At 43.6% G+C, this 18905-nt stretch overlaps 1 protein-coding gene across 7 annotated transcripts in view; it reads right to left on the bottom strand.

The window, feature by feature from the left end:
* RABGAP1L (RAB GTPase activating protein 1 like) overlaps positions 1-18905 on the bottom strand; it is a 471992-nt gene that overhangs the window by 9674 nt on the left and 443413 nt on the right. For 5 of the 7 annotated variants that reach the window (XM_040360397.1, XM_040360396.1, XM_040360399.1 and 2 more), the window contains 2 exons: positions 16664-16756; positions 1226-1336 (listed from right to left, as the gene is read on the bottom strand). In XM_040360397.1, coding sequence (XP_040216331.1) covers positions 1226-1336; positions 16664-16756 — 204 coding nt within the window. Of the gene's footprint in view, positions 1-1225; positions 1337-6950; positions 7131-12293; positions 12504-16663; positions 16757-18905 lie in introns of those variants that run through there. The other 2 variants (XM_040360402.1, XM_040360398.1) reach the window with 2 other exon arrangements.

Genomic DNA, 18905 nt, shown 5'->3' with positions numbered 1-18905 from the left:
CTGAATGCCGAGATTTCGGCTGTTGGCCTGTGTTTGAGCACATACTATGCCAAGCCAAAAGGTCCATCAGGCCTTGTCATGTGGACCTCACACCCAGAACATGGCAGAACTCAATTCCCCCGACTCTCACCTTCTGCTCCTGCTCCCTACTGTCACTTGTGAACACCAAAGCCTTCTTTGTTTAAGGGACAGCTTTTCTCCCGAATCTAACATATCCCTGCATGCACTCACAGTGGGGACAGATCTCCATAGAGAGAACGATCTCCATGCAAGGTGAGGCAGAGCTGCCTACACAGGGAGGTGCTAGAGCCGGGGCAGTTAGGAGACAGAGATGCAAGGAAGCTTTGGGGGTGGGACTGGTGTTGCACACCCTACATGACACACCGCTACACCCTGTGTTAGAGAATTCGACCTCCAGAAGGTTCTTACAGATTTCTGGTAGAGAGATTTGATTTTGAAAGCAGGCTTGCCTGCTGAGGCCATGTGCGACAAACCACAATCCAGAAAAGGATAGGGAAATTTCATACCTAGAGCCTCCCTAATAGTCTCTAGTGATTTCAGCTTGCTGACCCATTAGAAGGGGTTGTAAACCTTCCGTTTTTTTTCACCTTAATTCATCCTATGGGCCGAGTGAAACACTTGATGGCTATGACCACCACTGTATCACACGGGAGCGCTCCCGCAAGTTAACCCTCTTGGGAGAGAGCTTCCCCAGAAGGGGGTTAGCTCTTGCCGGGAGGAGCCGAGACAGCCGCCGAGGGACCCCAGAAGATGGGGATCAGGGCCACTCTGTGCAAGACGAACTGCACAGAGGAGGCAAGTATGGGATGTTTGTAATTTTTTTTAAATAAATACATTTTTAACCTTTACAACCCCTTTAAAAGGCATATGGAATTGTGCATATTGGTCTACGGAGAGATAATTGATCCTATGATGTAAATTTCCACAGCAAAGTTTAATTTGAAGTGTTACTTCTATCATATCGGAGGCTCCATTTATTTTCCTCAGATGATAATCCCTCCTGATATATTGCTGGATTCAGCCTACAATTGATGTGCTCTTCACAGCTATGGAACTCTCTGCTCTTCCCCCAAGGTGCTGTGATAAGAGCAATAATCTGTACACCCTCACATCTGGGAATACCTATAAAGGGTCACTTTTGCTTATAGATCACAGAAATGACACTGCGGCTTGAAACATTTCTTATTGATCGTTCTGAACTTACCTGGTCAAGATCATTGCGCAGAGCAATCTTACTGGTGACCAGTTCATGTGCAAGGTCATCGTTCTCCTGCTCCAGTCTCATGCTGGTCTCCTGCAGCCGCCGGTTCTCTCTCTGTGAGGGAAGAACATGAAGACAGGGTAAGTTATAGAGCTATAGACCAACGCTCAGGTTATATTTTTTTTAGTGGTTAGTATTGCAAATAACATTGAAAGCCAAAAACATTTAGCCACAACGGGACCAGTCCATAAATCTAGCCAGATAGCAGTTTTACCAAACAATCCATCCAAAGAGATTTTAGATTTTCGTATTGGAGGAGCATGCATGATTGCGTCCACTACAGGTCACTTACCTACCACTGTCATCATTGTGGAACAATAACCTCCATTAAACGTGATTTTGTCTTTAGCGCTTTTCCTTATTACGTGTCACTTATTGTGCCGTCAATAAATATTGAGGCTGCGCAAACATGTTACATCCCAAATACAAGATACAAGATACATGGAACATCTTCCAAAAGGTGAACTTATCCTTTAAGATTGCACTGACACCAGCTGCAGATTGCAAGGGCAGTGTGGGAAACGTGCGTGTATTGCATGGTTCCCTGCACCGCATTAGGCCCGCCAAACGCGGTTTGAATCTGAACCGGTCCAGAATTGAACTATTAGTGGTCAGGCTGAATGTGTCAAGTTGATCGATCAACTTGGGTACAACAAGCCTGCCGGATTCTCTTACAATTATTGCAAGCGGCTGCTATAGCTGGTGTTAAGGGAATCCCTCCTATCGAGCCACTGCGTTCCCCCTGTGGAGGGGGGCGGAAGAACACAGCAATTACTGCTAGTGGCTATAATAGTCACTAGCAATAACCACATGTAAAATCCGACAAGCTGGTTGTACCCAAGTTGATTGAGCGATATGGGTCCTATCAGCCTGCCCATACATGGTTCGAATCTCGGCCGGTCCCTGCTGAACAAGATTCGAACCATCTGTGGCCAGCTTTAGACAGCCAACTAGAGTTTTGCGATCTTTTGCAACAGAGTTACACCTGTGCTTAAATAGGGGGCTTTTTCTAAAAACATCTGGGCTCTTTCTGCAATTTTCCTGAAAAGGCCATCCAATAGAGGAATGAGAGAGATTGGTAAACTACACTTTCTTTCAGGAAGTTTAATAAGGAGTTCTAAGGAGACTGAACTGGTTATAGGAATGTCTGAAGTGCTCACAAATCCCTGTGCCCCCCGATAAAGGTACTGAGAGTCCCACAGTGCTCTGGCAGCCATGCTAGGACTTGTAGTAACAGCAGGAGGGTCCTGATACCGGTTCCATCCAACAACAGCAAAGCTTGGCACATCGGCACACTTATGAAACTGGTCCTGGCAGCAGCGTAGCATTGTAAACACACTGCAGAAAGAAGCAGCAAGCGGAGAGGAATTTCATAAGCATCATGGAGCAACTAGCCCAGGGCACTTTGTTTAGCACAGATGTAAATTCACATGAATTCCAGAGACAAAGAGCAGCTTTTATCACATACATGCCATTATTAGACCCGCATGTTCAATTATTCCACAAGATTGGTCCAGGTTCCTAAATTATCCACATCGAGCCAACGCATTGCGGCCCTCACCACTCGTACATCAGGCCGCCCCATACTTACCGTTTTAGGTGTCCAGTGCAGGCGACTTTACTTCGGGTCTCCTAACTGGATGGACATTAAATTTTCAGTTGCGCATTTCCTTGCCGATTAGCAGCGAGCGGTTCTGAATTTCTATGTTATGTGATGGCTCAGCTATTTCCTGACTTGCTGCTGTGCAGGAAACTGAATTGCTGTAGCTATTGTGATATGCCGTGCTTCTCAGCATTTACCAAAAATAAACACAACATCGTCTTCCTGGACAAACCTCTGCACTATTTTCCTTGCTCATACTTCATATCAGATCAGTCATGGGGGAAATTACACCAACCACACATTCAATGAACAAACACTTGATGCAATAACCTGCTGCAACAAATAAGAGATCACTTGTACAATCTGGATACTGATTGTTGCTGCAGGCACTGCACTTTGCATTTAGCGTGTTGTCCCTTGCTTAGATTTATTAAACAAAAGCATTTGTTTTTTGGGGTATTTACTTTAGAACTTTAACCTGTATTACCTCTACAATGATAGATCCACACCCTAAGGCTGGGTTCACACTGGTCCAACATGAGCTCCCAATATTTCCCTATGAGAGCCGTCTTACTGGTCCGACACAAGTCGGTCGGACTTTAAAAATGTTCCCTGTACTACTTTGATCCTACTTCAGCCCATTGAATATCATTGAAGTCGGATCAAAGTAGGATCCTTGGGCCAGATTCACAAAAGAGATACGACGGCGTATCTCCTGATACGCCGTCGTATCTCTGTGATCCGCCCGTCCTAACTATGCGGCTGATTCAAAAGAATCAGTTACGCATAGATAGCCCTAAGATCAGACAGGTGTAATTGACTTACACCGTCGGATCTTAGGATGCAATTCTAGGCCGGCTGCTAGGTGGCGAGGCCATTGCGGTCGGCGTAGATAATATGCAAATGACTAGTTACGGCGATTCACGAACGTCCGCGATGCCCGATCTAAATTTACGTCGTTTCTGTAGCGATACGCGTCGTAAAGTTAGGGCTGCCTCCTAGGTGTTCTAAGCAATGTTAAGTATGGCCGTCGTTCCCGCATCGAAATTTAAAAAATCACGTCGTTTGCGTAAGTCGTCCGTGAATGGCACTGGATGGCATTTACGCTGACGTCTAAACAAATGACGTCCGTGCCACGTCATTTAGCGCAATGCACGTCGGGTAATTTTCCAGACGGAGCATGCGCAGTACGTTCGGCGCGGGAACGCGCCCAATTTAAATGGTGCCCGCACATTTGAATTAGGCAGGCTTGCGCCGAGCGGATTTACATTACACCGCCACAAGTTTACAGGTAAGAGCTTTGTGAATCAGGCACTTGCGCTGTAAACTTGCGGCGGTGTAACGTAAATCAGATACGTTACGCCGCCGTGGAGCAACGTAATTCTCTCTGAATCTGGCCCCTTGTCCTTACCATCCGACTTTTGACATCCGACATGTAATTACAGCAGCAGTAAAAAGGAATGCATCTCACACTGGGATTATTTTGATTGGTTAAGGCTGGGTTCACACTACTACACTACTTTCATCCTACTTTGCTCTGTGTTCAATGTTTCCCTATGAGAGCGTCTTGTAGCGTCCTACACAAGTCGGTCCGACTTTGAAAATGCTCCCTGTACTACTTTTGGTCCTACATTGATCCTACTTCAGGCCCATTGAATATCATTGAAGTCGGACCAAAGTAGTATCCTGTTCATGAAAGTAGGATGGATGTAGGACCAATGTAGGATAAATGTAGGACCAATGTAGCAGAGCAAAGTAGGATGAAAGTAGTGTAGTAGTGTGAACCCAGCCTAAAGGACAAGTCAGACTATCACAAAGTCGGATCAAAGTAGTATCCTGTTCATGAAAGTCGGACCAATGTAGGACCGATGTAGGACCGATGTAGGACTAATGTTGCGTCCTATGACTGTTGTGTCATATCAGTGTGAACCCAGCCTAAGGCTGGGTTCACACTACTACACTACTTTCATCCTACTTTGCTCTGCTACTTTGGTCCTACATTTATCCTACATTGGTCCTACATCCATCCTACTTTCATGAACAGGATACTACTTTGGTCCGACTTCAATGATATTCAATGGGCCTGAAGTAGGATCAATGTAGGACCAAAAGTAGTACAGGGAGCATTTTCAAAGTCGGACCGACTTGTGTAGGACGCTACAAGACGCTCTCATAGGGAAACACTGAACACAGAGCAAAGTAGGATGAAAGTAGTGTAGTAGTGTGAACCCAGCCTAAGAGGTGGAGAGCTTAGAAATAGTAGCAGGAATTCCATGGCTTTGTTAATCAGTGAATGCTCCGAGCCGGAGTATTTAAATGGGTGAAAAGTTGAGGTGCGTCACCAGCAGGTCAGATGTTTTACAAATAATAAATTGCACTTGAAAAAGAAGAAGTGGTGGATATAAAAACCCAAACATAAATCCTTCCTGGGCTTAAGTGGTTAAACTGACCTCATTTACAAACTGAATTGCCTTTTTTTTTTATCTAAAAGAACCAAATGTTACATTGCATCACTTCTCCATCTCCTAGCACTGAGGAATGTTGATAAACATTTGCTGGCTTTTTGTTTTGCCCAGCTCTGAGCAGAGAACTGCTCTGCACTGTTTACATAGAATTGTGGTAATTCCTGATAAAGATCGTGAGGGGGGATCGAATCGAGATTGTGATTTTCTTCATTCACATCGGCGCAATTTAGATTTTTAGATTGCATGCCAAATGGCAGCCTATTGCCGGCAACAGCACTGTACTAATCGATGCAGCGCCGCACCAATTTCCAAAAGTAGTTCCTGCTCTACTTCAGGGGGCGATTTCAATAGACATCTGTGCATGAACCCGCACAGAGGTCTTTCAAATCGCCCCCGAACTCACACTGAAATGCAGGTTTAAAATTATGCGAGTTCAGCTGAACTTGCACGATTTCAAACAGCAGGTATGTCAGGTCTGTGGAAGGCATTTATAAATTCTTTAGGAAAAGGTCACGAGACACCCAGGTAACATGAAATCAGCCTCGCCCCACACCCCTCCTGTATGGCACGGCTCACATACTGGTTTAACAAGCTGAATTTACATTTGAAACCACCTCTTTGTAGTAGAACACTCAGCATTTCTAATTAAAATGAGGCATGGGCACACAGTGCCTCCTTTTATTCATTAGTATTAATCCACAAAGCTGTATATTAGGCAGCAGGTACAAAACTGCAATAATGCATATCCCACCAGTAATAAAAAAACAAAACAAACTAGTATTTCTGGGCAACGTGCAGGTGTGTGTATATTATATATATATATATATATATATATATATATATATATAAAATATATGTGTATATGTATATATGCATACACACATGGAAGCAGTTTGTGACTACTAAACACAATGAAGGTGTTATATCAGACAAAGCTGCAGCACGTTATGAGTGATCATGCTGCAGATATGCCAAAGGTATTGAGTGCTTATGGCAGGATCTACACTAGTGGCCTCCAAACTGCGACCCTTTGCTTGCCTTTATCTAGCTCGAGGCATTATTCCTGCCACTGCCTTCAACAATGATGCATAATTCCTTCCACTGCCACCAACGATGGCACATAATTCCTTCCACTGCCACCAACTAATTCTTCCCCTAATATCAAAGATCGGAAGTCTGAAGGACAGTATTTCTTTGGAAAGTTTGGAGACCCCCGATCTACACCGACATCCTGCGCAGCATAACCTTGTATTGGGCCATTTGTCTTCACACTAGCAATACATAAAAAACAATTTTAAATCAAAAAGAACTGCAAAGCAAACTTATGTTTTTTATCCTGTAGCAACCCATATGTCAGCTCTGATAGGCAACTGCCAGATCTGGTTATAATGGGCAACCAACTTTCCTTTCCTTTAGTTTTTGGTAAACTTAAAGCTTAAAATAGTCTTCAAAATCCAACTCCATCTAATAAGCTGAAAGCTGCACCAAGCATCACACTGCAAAACAAGCCATGATAAGCACAGCAAGCTGGAGACTCAGGACAATCGATAAGCTGAGACACCTTACTTACTGCACAAGCACAGAAGCAGCAGGGACTTACCTCCAAGGCTGAGTCACGGGACGGTCTGCCTAATAATACACCAGACATGGAATGAGAACAGAGCGAGGTGTGGAGGGCTGGAAGCAGGGAGGAGGTGGCCGGCTGTTTCTCTGTTACTTCCTCATGGCAGAAGGTTGAATACAAAGCTGTCTGAGCAGATAACATAGAAGCCTCGGCTGTCTTTATCAGGCTTGTCCATACAGAAATTTCCAGCTCCAGAGCAGGTCACAGCAAACCTTGCCAGACACCCGCAGTGCTCCAGGTTGTAACATGCCCTGCCGCAAGCAGGTACAGATCTCATATCAGGTGTGATGGTTGCCTGTCTTCTGAGCCATTGGGGGTTAGCACTGTTCCTCAGGCTTCCATGCACCCCATTACATGAAGCTTTCAGTGGAACTGCCAGAAACGTTCAGGGCTAGTTCACACCACGCGTTTCACTTTATCTGCATCCAAAAACGCATAGAAAGTAGGTTGCATCATTTTCCCTGGCATAGTTCACACCAGTGCGTTTCAGAGAAAAAAAAGTAGAACATGCTGCATTTTTCCTGCACAGAACTGTACTGAAACGCAGTAAAATGCATTAAAAACGCACTAAAAATGCATAAAAAAAACACACCAGACCCCAGTACAGTGAAAAAAAAAGAAAAAAAAGCATCTGGAACGCATCCGGAAATGCGATAAAACATGCAAGCAGAAACAGATCTGGAGGACATTTCTGTCTTTCACACCAAATGCATTTTTAATCTGCATAAAAAATGCACGCACATCGTTTTCTAGGTAATCCAATGCCGCCAGTTCACACCAGTGCGGTGTGTTCCAGAGCAGTCAACAAAAATAGAAACATGCTGAATTTCTTCTGTATGGAACACATCTGGAACGTGGCAAAAAACACTGGAACACACACGTCCTGAACGGACACAAATAAAAATGTGAAAAACCGCATTAAAAACGGGTGTAAACGTGCATTGTGAACCGAATCTAAATCTGGCCAGACATTGAAGGCAGGTTCAAATATGGCTCAACAATACATTTTTAATTCCCCCTCAAAACATCTAGACTAAGGCTGCATTCACACCTAGGCGACAAAACGCCTGAAGCGCGACGCCCGTGCCGCTGGAGGGGAGAATTTCCATTGATGTCTATGAGATGGTTCACATCTCAAACGCCGTACGCCTGCCGCCTGAAAACAAGTCCCGGACCCTTTTTTCCAGGCGGCATTGGCATTCGGCCATAGACATCAATGTAAATTCTTTGTGAAAAAAAAAAAAAAGTAAACTAATCGACTAATCGCGGCAAAATACGCCGCGTACGCGGCGTTACAATGTGAATGGAGCCTTAGCCTTACAGTCAAAGGTGCAACTATAGCCATAGCAGCCCATGTGATCCAGAGCTGTCTGGATAAAAACGAATTTAGGTCGGTAGCTAGAACACAAAAATGTTCACTTAAAAAAATACTCCTTAGCCATGAAGGATATAACATTCACTTTGTGTGCCTTTGCAAATCCAGATATTACCTTGAAAATGTAGCAGTGACATCATCACTGGGCTGTACATAGTATGTGCAGAGAGTAGAGCTGTAGAAGGGGGGCCAGCAAACCCCACCCACTACAGGCTGCCTGCTGAAAACTACAAGAGGGGGCGGAGACAAGACCAGTCACCCTGCACAAGGAAAGAGAACAGCAGTGAGTGGTCTTTATTACAGGAAATCCTGCAGAGGCAAAACTTCATGCTGGATCCCTGCACAGAAGTACACAAAGCACACAGTGATTCAACTAAGAATACACATAGGCCCGGATTCAGAAAGCACTTAGGCTGATGTATCTTCTGATACGCCGCGTAAGTGCACAGATGCGCCGTCGTATCTATGCGCCGGATTCTTGAAATAAGATACGCCTGAATTTTGGCTCCATCCGACCGACGTAAGTCTCCTACGCCTTCGGAGCCTGGGCGCATATTTACGCTGGCCGCAAGGGGCGCTTCCATTGATTTACGTGTCGAATATGCAAATGACCGAGATACGCCGATTCACAAAAGGTACTTGCGCCCGTCGCTGTAATCTACGCCGTTTACGTAAAGCGTACATCCGGCGTAAAGTTATTCCACCTAAAGCAGGTGTAAGTCATGTTAGGGACCAGGGAACAGCGCCGTATTTTACATCGTTTACGTAAGTCGTACGTGAATGGGGCTGGTCGTAGGCATTTAGCCATCGTATCTTAGGGAGTATATGCAACGTGATTCTGAGAATGCGCCGTTCGTCCCTTCATTTACATGGGGTCACGCTTCATTTTAATAGATCACGCCCACTACCTTCCTACTGAATTAGGCGGGCTTACGCCGGCCAATTTACGTTACGCCGGCGCAACAAAAGGGGAGCAAGTGCTTTGTGAATACTGTTGTTGCCTCTCTATGTTACGTCGGCGTAGCGCATATGAGATGCGCTACGCCGCTCTAAAGATGCGCCGATCTACGTGAATCCGGGCCATCATTTCCCCATCTTGGAGTTCAGCTTTAATGAACCAAAAGAATTGCCTTGGAGATGGGAGATCAGAGACCGGTAATGAATTTGCTATGGAGTCCACAATGCTTTGTGAATTTTTAAATACAAAAAGTAGTATTGTCGTTGATAAAAAAAACTCATTTTCTACCATCACACTTATTGGTACTAAAAATTGTGTCCTTTTGTTTATCCTTTTAAGTTGTGAAGTTAATGTTGAATTTTTTTCACTTCACTTAGAATAATTACAAAATTGATCATTCTAAAGATTTCGGTTTTCCTTTGGCTCTCAGAGAAGTGTTGGGGATAATATGTTTGTGGGATTGCGACAGTCATAGGCTGAGGGCATCCATGAACGCCATTGAGCAACGCCAACAGTTGTGTACATATTACATTGTCTGAGCTCTGCAGCTTCCGGTGGCTCAGAACACTCAGTTAATGCTTTTAATTCTATTTACTGTTAAATAAAAGCTTAAAAGGGATAATAAAGCATTTTATGTGGTGCTGTGCTAAGTTTATAAGAGGCGGAGTGCCGAGTGATGTAATCTTTCCTGATTTTACTTAGAGGTAATCTACAGGCTGGCTACCAGCCATTTATTTACACTTTCATGGCAGCAGCTATCAGAATACGAATTCAAAACCCATCGTAGTGATAATTTGTCCCGGAAAACAGTTCAACTTTAAAATGTATTTAAAATTTTAGACACTGCTCCCCAATTTTCCACTGTGTTTGAAGGGAGAGCTGTCAGCAACTGATCATTTATTTATTTCATTTTCTCTGCCTTGAGAGCGATAAGCCCAACTCCAGACAAAACTATAGTCTTGGATACAGTGGAAAGGGTTGGACCCTGGTCAGGTTTGTATTCAAGGTTACATCACAACTGGGGAGATTTTGCCTTACTTCCTGTCCTGGTTACCGGCTGACATGTGGACAGGAAGCAATAGGAACCAATGTGGACAAACACAGCAACAAAGAGAATTCAGAAGAGGAAAATAATTTGAGCCTCCACCAAGTTTGTGCTCAGACTACTTCTGTCTGTGAAGCACAGATATGGGGCCTGGTTTTACCCAAACCAAGTTACAAAGTCCATATCTGAGCCAATTTGTCCCCATAAATTATGAACATAAATAAAAATTCCAAGTCACGCGACCTTTCACAGCATCTCCTCCAGAAAGGCCATTGCAGTCTGGACCTGTTGCCTTGTCATGACGACATCTTGATGACATCATGATGCTGCTGAACTCTTCAGTGAGCACCCTGCCAATAGACATCCAATGGCAAGTGTATAACATCGCCAGGCAGTATCGCAGCCCCCCCAAGCTTTGCAGTTCAGAAGACTTGGGATCCAACACGTGTGCAAATTCCGGAAAGTATTAGGACAATTTAAGAAGTTTTAACTGGAAGCGGTTGTGTGGTAATAAGCCTGGAGAGAAGCTTTCAGAAATGCCCTTCAAGAAGCTTCTCTTCCTTCTCAAAGTCCAAAACATGAAAACAATGCAAGGTACAAATTTCAATATGGGGCAGTGCAATCTCAATGCGACACCTTTAAACTGTTTATACACACACACACACACACACACACACACACACACACTCTGTGACCACTTTATCAAGTACACCAAATTAACACACCATATCCAAACACCAAACCATTTGACTGCAACTCTACACCAAGTATGCAGACTAATGCCGTGTACACGCGATCTGAATTTCCGACAACAAAACCATGGATTTTTTTCTGACGAAATGTTGGCTCAAACTTGTGTCGCAAGTTTCCCCCAATCACCCACGTCTGAAATTTCCGAACGTCAACGATGTGGTGACGTACAACAAGACGACGAGCCAAACAAAAGGCGGTTTTCATTGATTCAGAGCATGCGTTGAATTGATTCTGAGCATACATAGGATTTTTGTGCGTCGGAATTCCATACAGACGATCGTAATTTCCGACAAGAACTTTTGTTGTCGGAAAAATTGAGAACCACCTCTCAAACATTTGATGTCGGAAATTCCGACAGCAAATGTCCGATGGAGCCTACACACAGTCGGAATATCTGACCAAAAGCTCCCATCGAACATTTGTTGTCGGAAATTCCGATCATGTGTACGCGGCAATAGTCAAGAGATTTAGTAATTTTTCAAACAAATTTTAGAATGGGTTATGCAAGTTTTACCATGGAATAATTTGCATTGTTGTTGAATCATCTTTGAAATTGCTGATCTTCTGGGATTTTCTTACTGTAGAGTTTACAGAAAATGGTTTGAAATAGCTGTTATTGTTTGATACAAAAAAAAATGCCTTGTAAAATGAGACAGAAGTCAGAGGAGATTTGGAAGACCTTCTCAAATTTACAAGAACTAGACAACTACTCACATAAACCCAGTGAAAACACGAGGACACACTAAATCTCTGAACGCACAACGGAGGTTTTGCTACAACAACAGAAGGCCTCCTCCTGTCACCTAAGAACAGGAAAACAATCTACAGAGGACATGGGATCCACAAAGGGGGCCATATAAAGACTGGAACGTCATTGTCAAGCCTCAACATGCAGATGGCAGGGTCATAATTTGAGAGAAGGAGATTCACATTGCGAATATGTGGCTGACAAAGCTTTGGGATCTGGGTGTTCAAATCTACCCCAGGAGGACGGTGAGAAGGTTTCTGGTATCCTGCATGAAATTTGTCTTCTGATGTATAAAAAGTGTCCTACCTAGAAGAGAGGCGTACCTAATAAATGGCCACCAAATATAAAGCATCTCACAAAGTGTCCATTACAATCAGTTCCCAGGTATTTAAGTTTGTAGACCATTAAACAGATATTGAAAGGAACAAAATAAAACATGGTGATATTAAAAACTTTATTTATATTTACAACAGTTTAGCATAAAACTAAGGCATTTCAAAGAGTCCAAGATGGCTCAGTCAGTCAAAGTTCACCACATGTTCTCCTTCGGTGTCGGTGTGAAGGAGCCCATGAAAGTGCAGAACACAGTGTGGGAATGATCAGTCAGGAGTCCAGTCACATGGCGTAGAGGTCTGGTTTACAAGGAAAAACTGAAAGAAAAGGGATATTATCTGTTTAACTGCGCCCGTCATCTCCACTCATCAGAGGCAGACTTTTTTTTTTTTTTTTTTAGAGGCTCAGCCTATTTTTTTGTGAATATAGCATAAACCGGGCATATGCCATATAAAAAGAATGCCCCCAACCCCAACCTGCACAGCTTACTAGCAGCACTTTAAAACCCAATATTCAAGAAATATTGTTTAACCCACTTGTTAAACAAAAAAATACTTCAATGGCTGTACTTTACAAGGATTTGAACCTAACATTTCTTTTAATTATCCTCAAACCAAATTAATTAAAGAGATAATTTGAGCATATCGTCTAAATCTGTTTAGCTAAATTAAATAAAATGCTCAGAGGTCTGTTAGACATGGCCGGGTGGACAGCTAATTATAGTCATGGTGAGTATATCATCAACAATGAAGCCTTTGCCTGTCTGTAGAAAGGCCACATTGTGGAGTAATTACAAGGCAAAAACACCATAGAACCCCTCACTGCCAAATAGGGACATATAGAAAAGAGCATATCCCATGTTCAGGGGCGGACTGACCATTCGGGCATTGCCCGAGGGCCCCATCAGGGTTGCCAGCCTCAGTAAAACCAGGGACAGTATGTAAAAATATGTTTTTTTTTACATCTGTCCCTGAAATGTCCCTTACCGACATCCTTTTGGTCTAAAAATCCCAAGATTAGAGCTGCCCCGCCTCTCCAGTACCTTTTCAGTGTGTGTATGTATAGTGTGTGTGTGTGCATACTTTATGTGTGTATACTGTGTGTATGTATAGTGTGTGTGTGCATACTTTGTGTGTATACTGTGTGTATGTATGCATACTTTATGTGTGTATACTTTGTGTGTGTGTACATACTTTATGTGTGTATACTGTGTGTATGTATAGTGTGTGTGTGTGTGTGCATACTTTATGTGTGTATACTGTGTGTATGTATGCATACTTTATGTGTGTATACTTTGTGTGTGTGTACATACTTTATGTGTGTATACTGTGTGGCCCCATAATCCATTGCCTGGGGGCCCCCTATATGTAAATGGAGCCAAACCAGAAGAAAGAGTGAACCCTCATAAGGAGGGCTCCCACTCTCATAAAGGACCACAGGTGTGCAGACCCAGGAACACAAATGTATCAATCACCAATAGAGTCCCTGAAAAACATCTGACACAATTACATGGTTCTAAAGGCGAAGTTCACCTTTTGGAGCATCGTCATCGTCATACATTACACACATAGGATGTAACATGCCCCTCCCAACACACACAAAGTCAAGCTTTCAAACTGGCAGCCTGTACAGAGGTATGGGCTGAAAGCTGTGGGGCATGATTGCAAAGCCCAAGACCCATATCACACTGGAGGCGTTTTTTCAGGCACTTTAGCGCTAAAAATAGCGCCTGTAAGTTATTACTTATTTCGATAATTTTATAAGGTACTGTATTGTGCACGGACTATGTGCAAATGACAGTACCCATTATCAGATTTCAGTTGCGTGTATTTTTTTTTTTTTAAGTGACTTTTCTGGGTTACTACACAATGTATACAGATGATGCACTTTGCAAACCCTTGTAGAGTATATCGCAAAGTATTGACTTGGCCTAGGAGTCCACCACAACAGCACCGATAGGCTCAGCTGTGTTCCATGGAGTGAGTCACATGCTTCTCCTGGAAGATTTGGGTATTTTCTTTGGCACCCAGTGCTAAATGAAGAAGTGGGGGACAGAAGGAAAGAGAACTCTATCCCAGGGATTGGGGGGGGGGGGGATTAAATAAACAAGGTTACCTTGCCCTGAAAGGGAATAGCAAACTAAAGTTCCAACCACATGGCAGACTAGTATATCATCACCCAGACCATATGTATGGGATTGCAATATTCTATACACATGAGGGTTTTTGCATGAACTGTGGAAACAGAGATGCCATATACAATAAAAGCAATGCAAATTGCAATCACTATATGCAAAGTGTTGTAACTAATGGCTGCCAAAAATTTGCTGCAGGTTTTCATGTTTTTCACAAAGTCATTGCCCTGCCTTACAATTCTTCTCTTTCACCAACATACATAATGCCATTAAAAAGGACCACCTAAAAAATGACAGCAACATTCTTGTGACTCTCATGTTTAGTAATGAGGATGCATCCGCCCACCAACTAAACCAGGACGCTGGTACAAGGTGTCTGGTACAATGGCAGGTTAGTACAGACATTTTATAATATAGTAAACAATAGTGTGCCCTCAAAGGCATATACCGGTCTCTACGGAAAGAAAACATACAAGCAAAAAAGAAAAATAACTTGGTCCCAGCTTGGGCTTTGTGTGCCATACAGTATAACGAATATACACCGATCAGCCATAACATTATGACCACCCACCTAATATAGAGTATGACCCATGACCCATAGACACCAGAGTAACAGCCACATTAATGGCAGGACCTAAGGTTTTCCAGCATAACATTGCCTCTGACAACTTTCCTTCTTATACTGCATCCTGGTGCCATCTCTTCACCAGGCAAGTGACGCACATGCACAGGATAAAAAAAATAAAAATAAATGTGATTCATCAGACCAGGCCACCTTCTTCCATAGTTCCGTAGTCCAGTTCTGATGTTCATGTGACCATTGTAGAAGCTTTTGGCTGTGGACATGGGTCACCATGGGCTTCACAGCCCCATACACCAAGATATCCTACCAATTTTCAGATTGCATTGCAACGAGTTATTCCCTTTACCCATCAGTGGTCATATTGTTATGGCTAATCGGTGTATGCATGAAATGGGATAAGGACGAAAATGTATTGACACAGAACACACGTTGCTGCAAAGGTGAAAAGATGTAGATTTTGAGAGGTATTGAGCCTGTAAAGTAGTGGTCCCCAACCTTTTTGGCACCAAGGACCGGTTTGTGGAAGAATATTTTTGCAAGGCCCGATAGGAGGAATCGCGATGTGTTGCGTTAGCGGTTAGTGCGGGAACCCTGCAAATTCCACATCACAGGTTTTGCGGCGGCAGTTCACATTGCCCTATGCAAACTGCTGGGAGTGTCCGTTAAAAGTTAACACCCTCAAATCAGTCCTGTGCGAGTTTGATGTTAATTCAGCCATACAATTTCTATGGCTGAAATCGCATCACACAGAGATCGCATGTGATGTGCACTGAAGTGCGGTGCAAATCACATCCGAACTCTGACATCGGTGCAGTGTGAACCAGCCCTAAATGTCCCAGTGTAAAAATATTATTGAATGTCCCAGTATGAAAAAAATATTAAATGTCCCAGTATAAAAAAAAATATTAAAAGGTTCCAGAATAAAAAAAAAAAGGATTAAGTGTCCCAGTATAAAAAATATATATACAAGTCCCTCTGCAGTGCCCACTGTACTTACAGTCTCAGCACAGGAATGTGAGGGGGAGCCGTTAGAGATGGCATGGGGAGGGTGGGCGGAGAGATGACGTCATTCTCTCTCGCTCTCATCGGGCGGCCGCGCGTAGCCTTGCAGCCCCGTATGTTAGGGCGGGACAGCGGCGTGCCTCTGCATAGCGCAGAGAGATGGCGTCATCTCTCTGCTCGGACAGCTGCATTTCTGACGGTCTCCTCCATGGCCCGGATATAGCGTCAGTACGGCCCGGACAGTGTCCCTTGCGTTGCGGCCCGGCTAGAGAGGGGGTTGACGACCTCTGCTGTAAAGCACTTAGAAGGAATTATCTATATGCAATTCCATTATTTCTGACTACAAATGTTCAGAAGACTTTGTAGCCGGCTGTCATCAAATGTTAGGGGGTATTAGCTGCCTGCTTTCTAGCATCTGTCCAGTGTTGGGGTTTTGCAACACACAAACCAATCAGGTGCCAGCGTCAGCATGGGAATTCCAGCACACAAACCAATCAGGTGCCTGCGTCAGCATGGGCATTCCAGCACACAAACCAATCCGGTGCCTGCGTCAGCATGGGCATTACAGCACACAAACCAATCCGGTGCCTGCGTCAGCATGGGAATTCCAGCACACAAACCAATCAGGTGCCTGCGTCAGCATGGTCTTTCCGGCAAATGACAAACAGGATACAACTTGAGTATCATGGGTGAGTTACAGACAGTTGCGTGCTGCTCCAATTAATGTGTACACAGAATGCATGTTCTATATTTATTACCTTGTATCTCTCTATTGGGTCTTCCTGTTGCAGCTGACTGTCTCTCATTGCCAGATATTCCTTCTCATACTTCTTCAACTTCTTTGTAGGCACCTGAAAAATATAATTAGATTACATGTTATGTTACAAGCTCGCCACTAGAGGGAATTCATGCTTGAAAACAAACTTCGGAAAGGGTTACAGTTACCATTTTGCCCACCAGATGGCGGAATCTACCTCCTGATAACAGAGAACACCTGCTCTTTAGCCATAGCAACTGGAAGGGAAATAAATGTTGCAATAGCTTTGCAGGCATTACAGGTATTCCTTCCACTTCTATGTTTTGTATGTAACAAGCGTACACCCTTGTAATGCAGTTTACTCAAAAGGTGTGTCAAACAATGCCAGCTGTAAAGCTTGTAATAAAGCGCACATTTAAAAGAATAAGGCATTATAAAACTAAAAATTTTTATGAGCAGTTTAAAAAAACAAACATAAAATCCAATAGAAAGTATTCTATATCCAGATAACATCTACAGGCCTCTCCTGCTGAACTGGCCACAATTCCATCTGTGTGCTCCCAGATAGCTACAGACATGACCTGACCATTTAACACAAGCACTAGGGTTGCCACCTGTCTGGGATTCAGACAGTTTGGGTTTTAAATCATGTGTCCGGGTTTCAGTCCACCTGAAACCCAGACACAATATTCAGACAGAAATACAGCTCAGAAAAGGGCTTGATGGTAGGGTGAGGGGGGGCACTATTATTATTATGCCACATTACTATTCTCTTGCGCCTAAAGGTGTCCCAGGTCTTTTACAAGCCTATAAAAGTATGGCAAAAAGTTTTTTTGCTGTGCACCGCTAAAGTGTTCAGGTTTGGCTTGAAGAAAGAGTGCCAACCCCAACAACCACCCTGTACAAGTGTCATGGTTGGGGGGATCAATAATGATTGTCCTTAATTATATATCCCAAGATTGGATGCCCAGGCGCAAGCCTTACAATAGCCAGCCACATGATAATTCCCGATTGACCATTATATACTGGATTGGGCGATGATCACATGGAAAGTCATAGATCACGATCAGAAGGGACGACCCACATATCACAAACACATAAATAACATAAAGATACAGATTAGAGAGACAACAGCTAAAGTCAGTACCTGCTGTGAACACAGGCGTCATAGGTCTCTATATAATGTTTATAAAAGTATATAATCCCTTGTACAATACACACTGATACCATACCATGCCTGCTCTCAACACCAGTTAAATGTGAAATGATGCCACTATACAATGCCATGTTCCTGTAAGATCCGGCACCTGCAGGTAAGACCCGCCATACATAGATCAACATTTGGTCGGTCGAGCAGGGACCAGCCGACATTCGATCCATCTATGGGCAGCATAATGGTACCCAAGTTGATCCATCGATCGCCTTGGGTACAGACTGTTGGATTTTTTACATGCGATTACTGCCAACGGGGCACTTCACTAGCAGTAATCATGTTCTCCCAGCCAGGAAGGCTACCTGTGCCCCCCTGTGTTGTGGGGGAATCAAACGACTTTCTTTCCTTCCAACCATATTGTAAGGAAAGAGAATCAAATCATCCATGACCCGCTTAAAGCATTACTAAAAACGTAACAGTAAAATCAGTCTGTATATGCAGTAAAGCATGCTCGTTATACTCACTGTGGAACCCAAAGCGTTAATGTGGAGCTTCACCCGGAAATAAAAATTTTTAACATTAGATTGATGCTCATTTTGTCTAGGGGAATCGGGTAGTTTTTTTTAAATCTAAGCAGTACTTACCGTTTTAGAGATGCATCTTCTCCGCCGCTTCCGGGTATGGGCTGCGGGACTGGGCGTTCCCATTTTGATTGACAGTCTTCCGACAGGTCGCATCCATCGCGTCACGATTTTCCGAAAGTAGCCGAACGTCGGTGCGCAGTATAGAGCCGCACCGACTTTCGGCTACTCGTGACGCGATGGATGCGACCGTCGGAAGACTGTCAATCAAAATAGGAACGCCCAGTCCCGAAGACCATACCCGGAAGCGGCGGAGAAGATGGATCTCTAAAACGGTAAATACTGCTTCGATTTAAAGAAAACTAGCCGATTCCCCTAGACAAAATGAGCATCAATCTAAGGGTAAAAATTTTTTTATGGGTGAACTCCCGCTTTAAGTAAAAGACTGTTATATTCTGTCTTCTTTGAGCCTCCCCTTCTTCCACTGACCCTAAACCATCTCCTGACAA

The sequence above is a fragment of the Rana temporaria genome, chromosome 7 (assembly GCF_905171775.1).
Source record: "Rana temporaria chromosome 7, aRanTem1.1, whole genome shotgun sequence".
Taxonomy (NCBI): domain Eukaryota; kingdom Metazoa; phylum Chordata; class Amphibia; order Anura; family Ranidae; genus Rana; species Rana temporaria.
The sequence above is the reverse complement of the archived record's forward strand: the minus strand, read 5'-3'. Positions and strand labels throughout refer to the sequence as shown.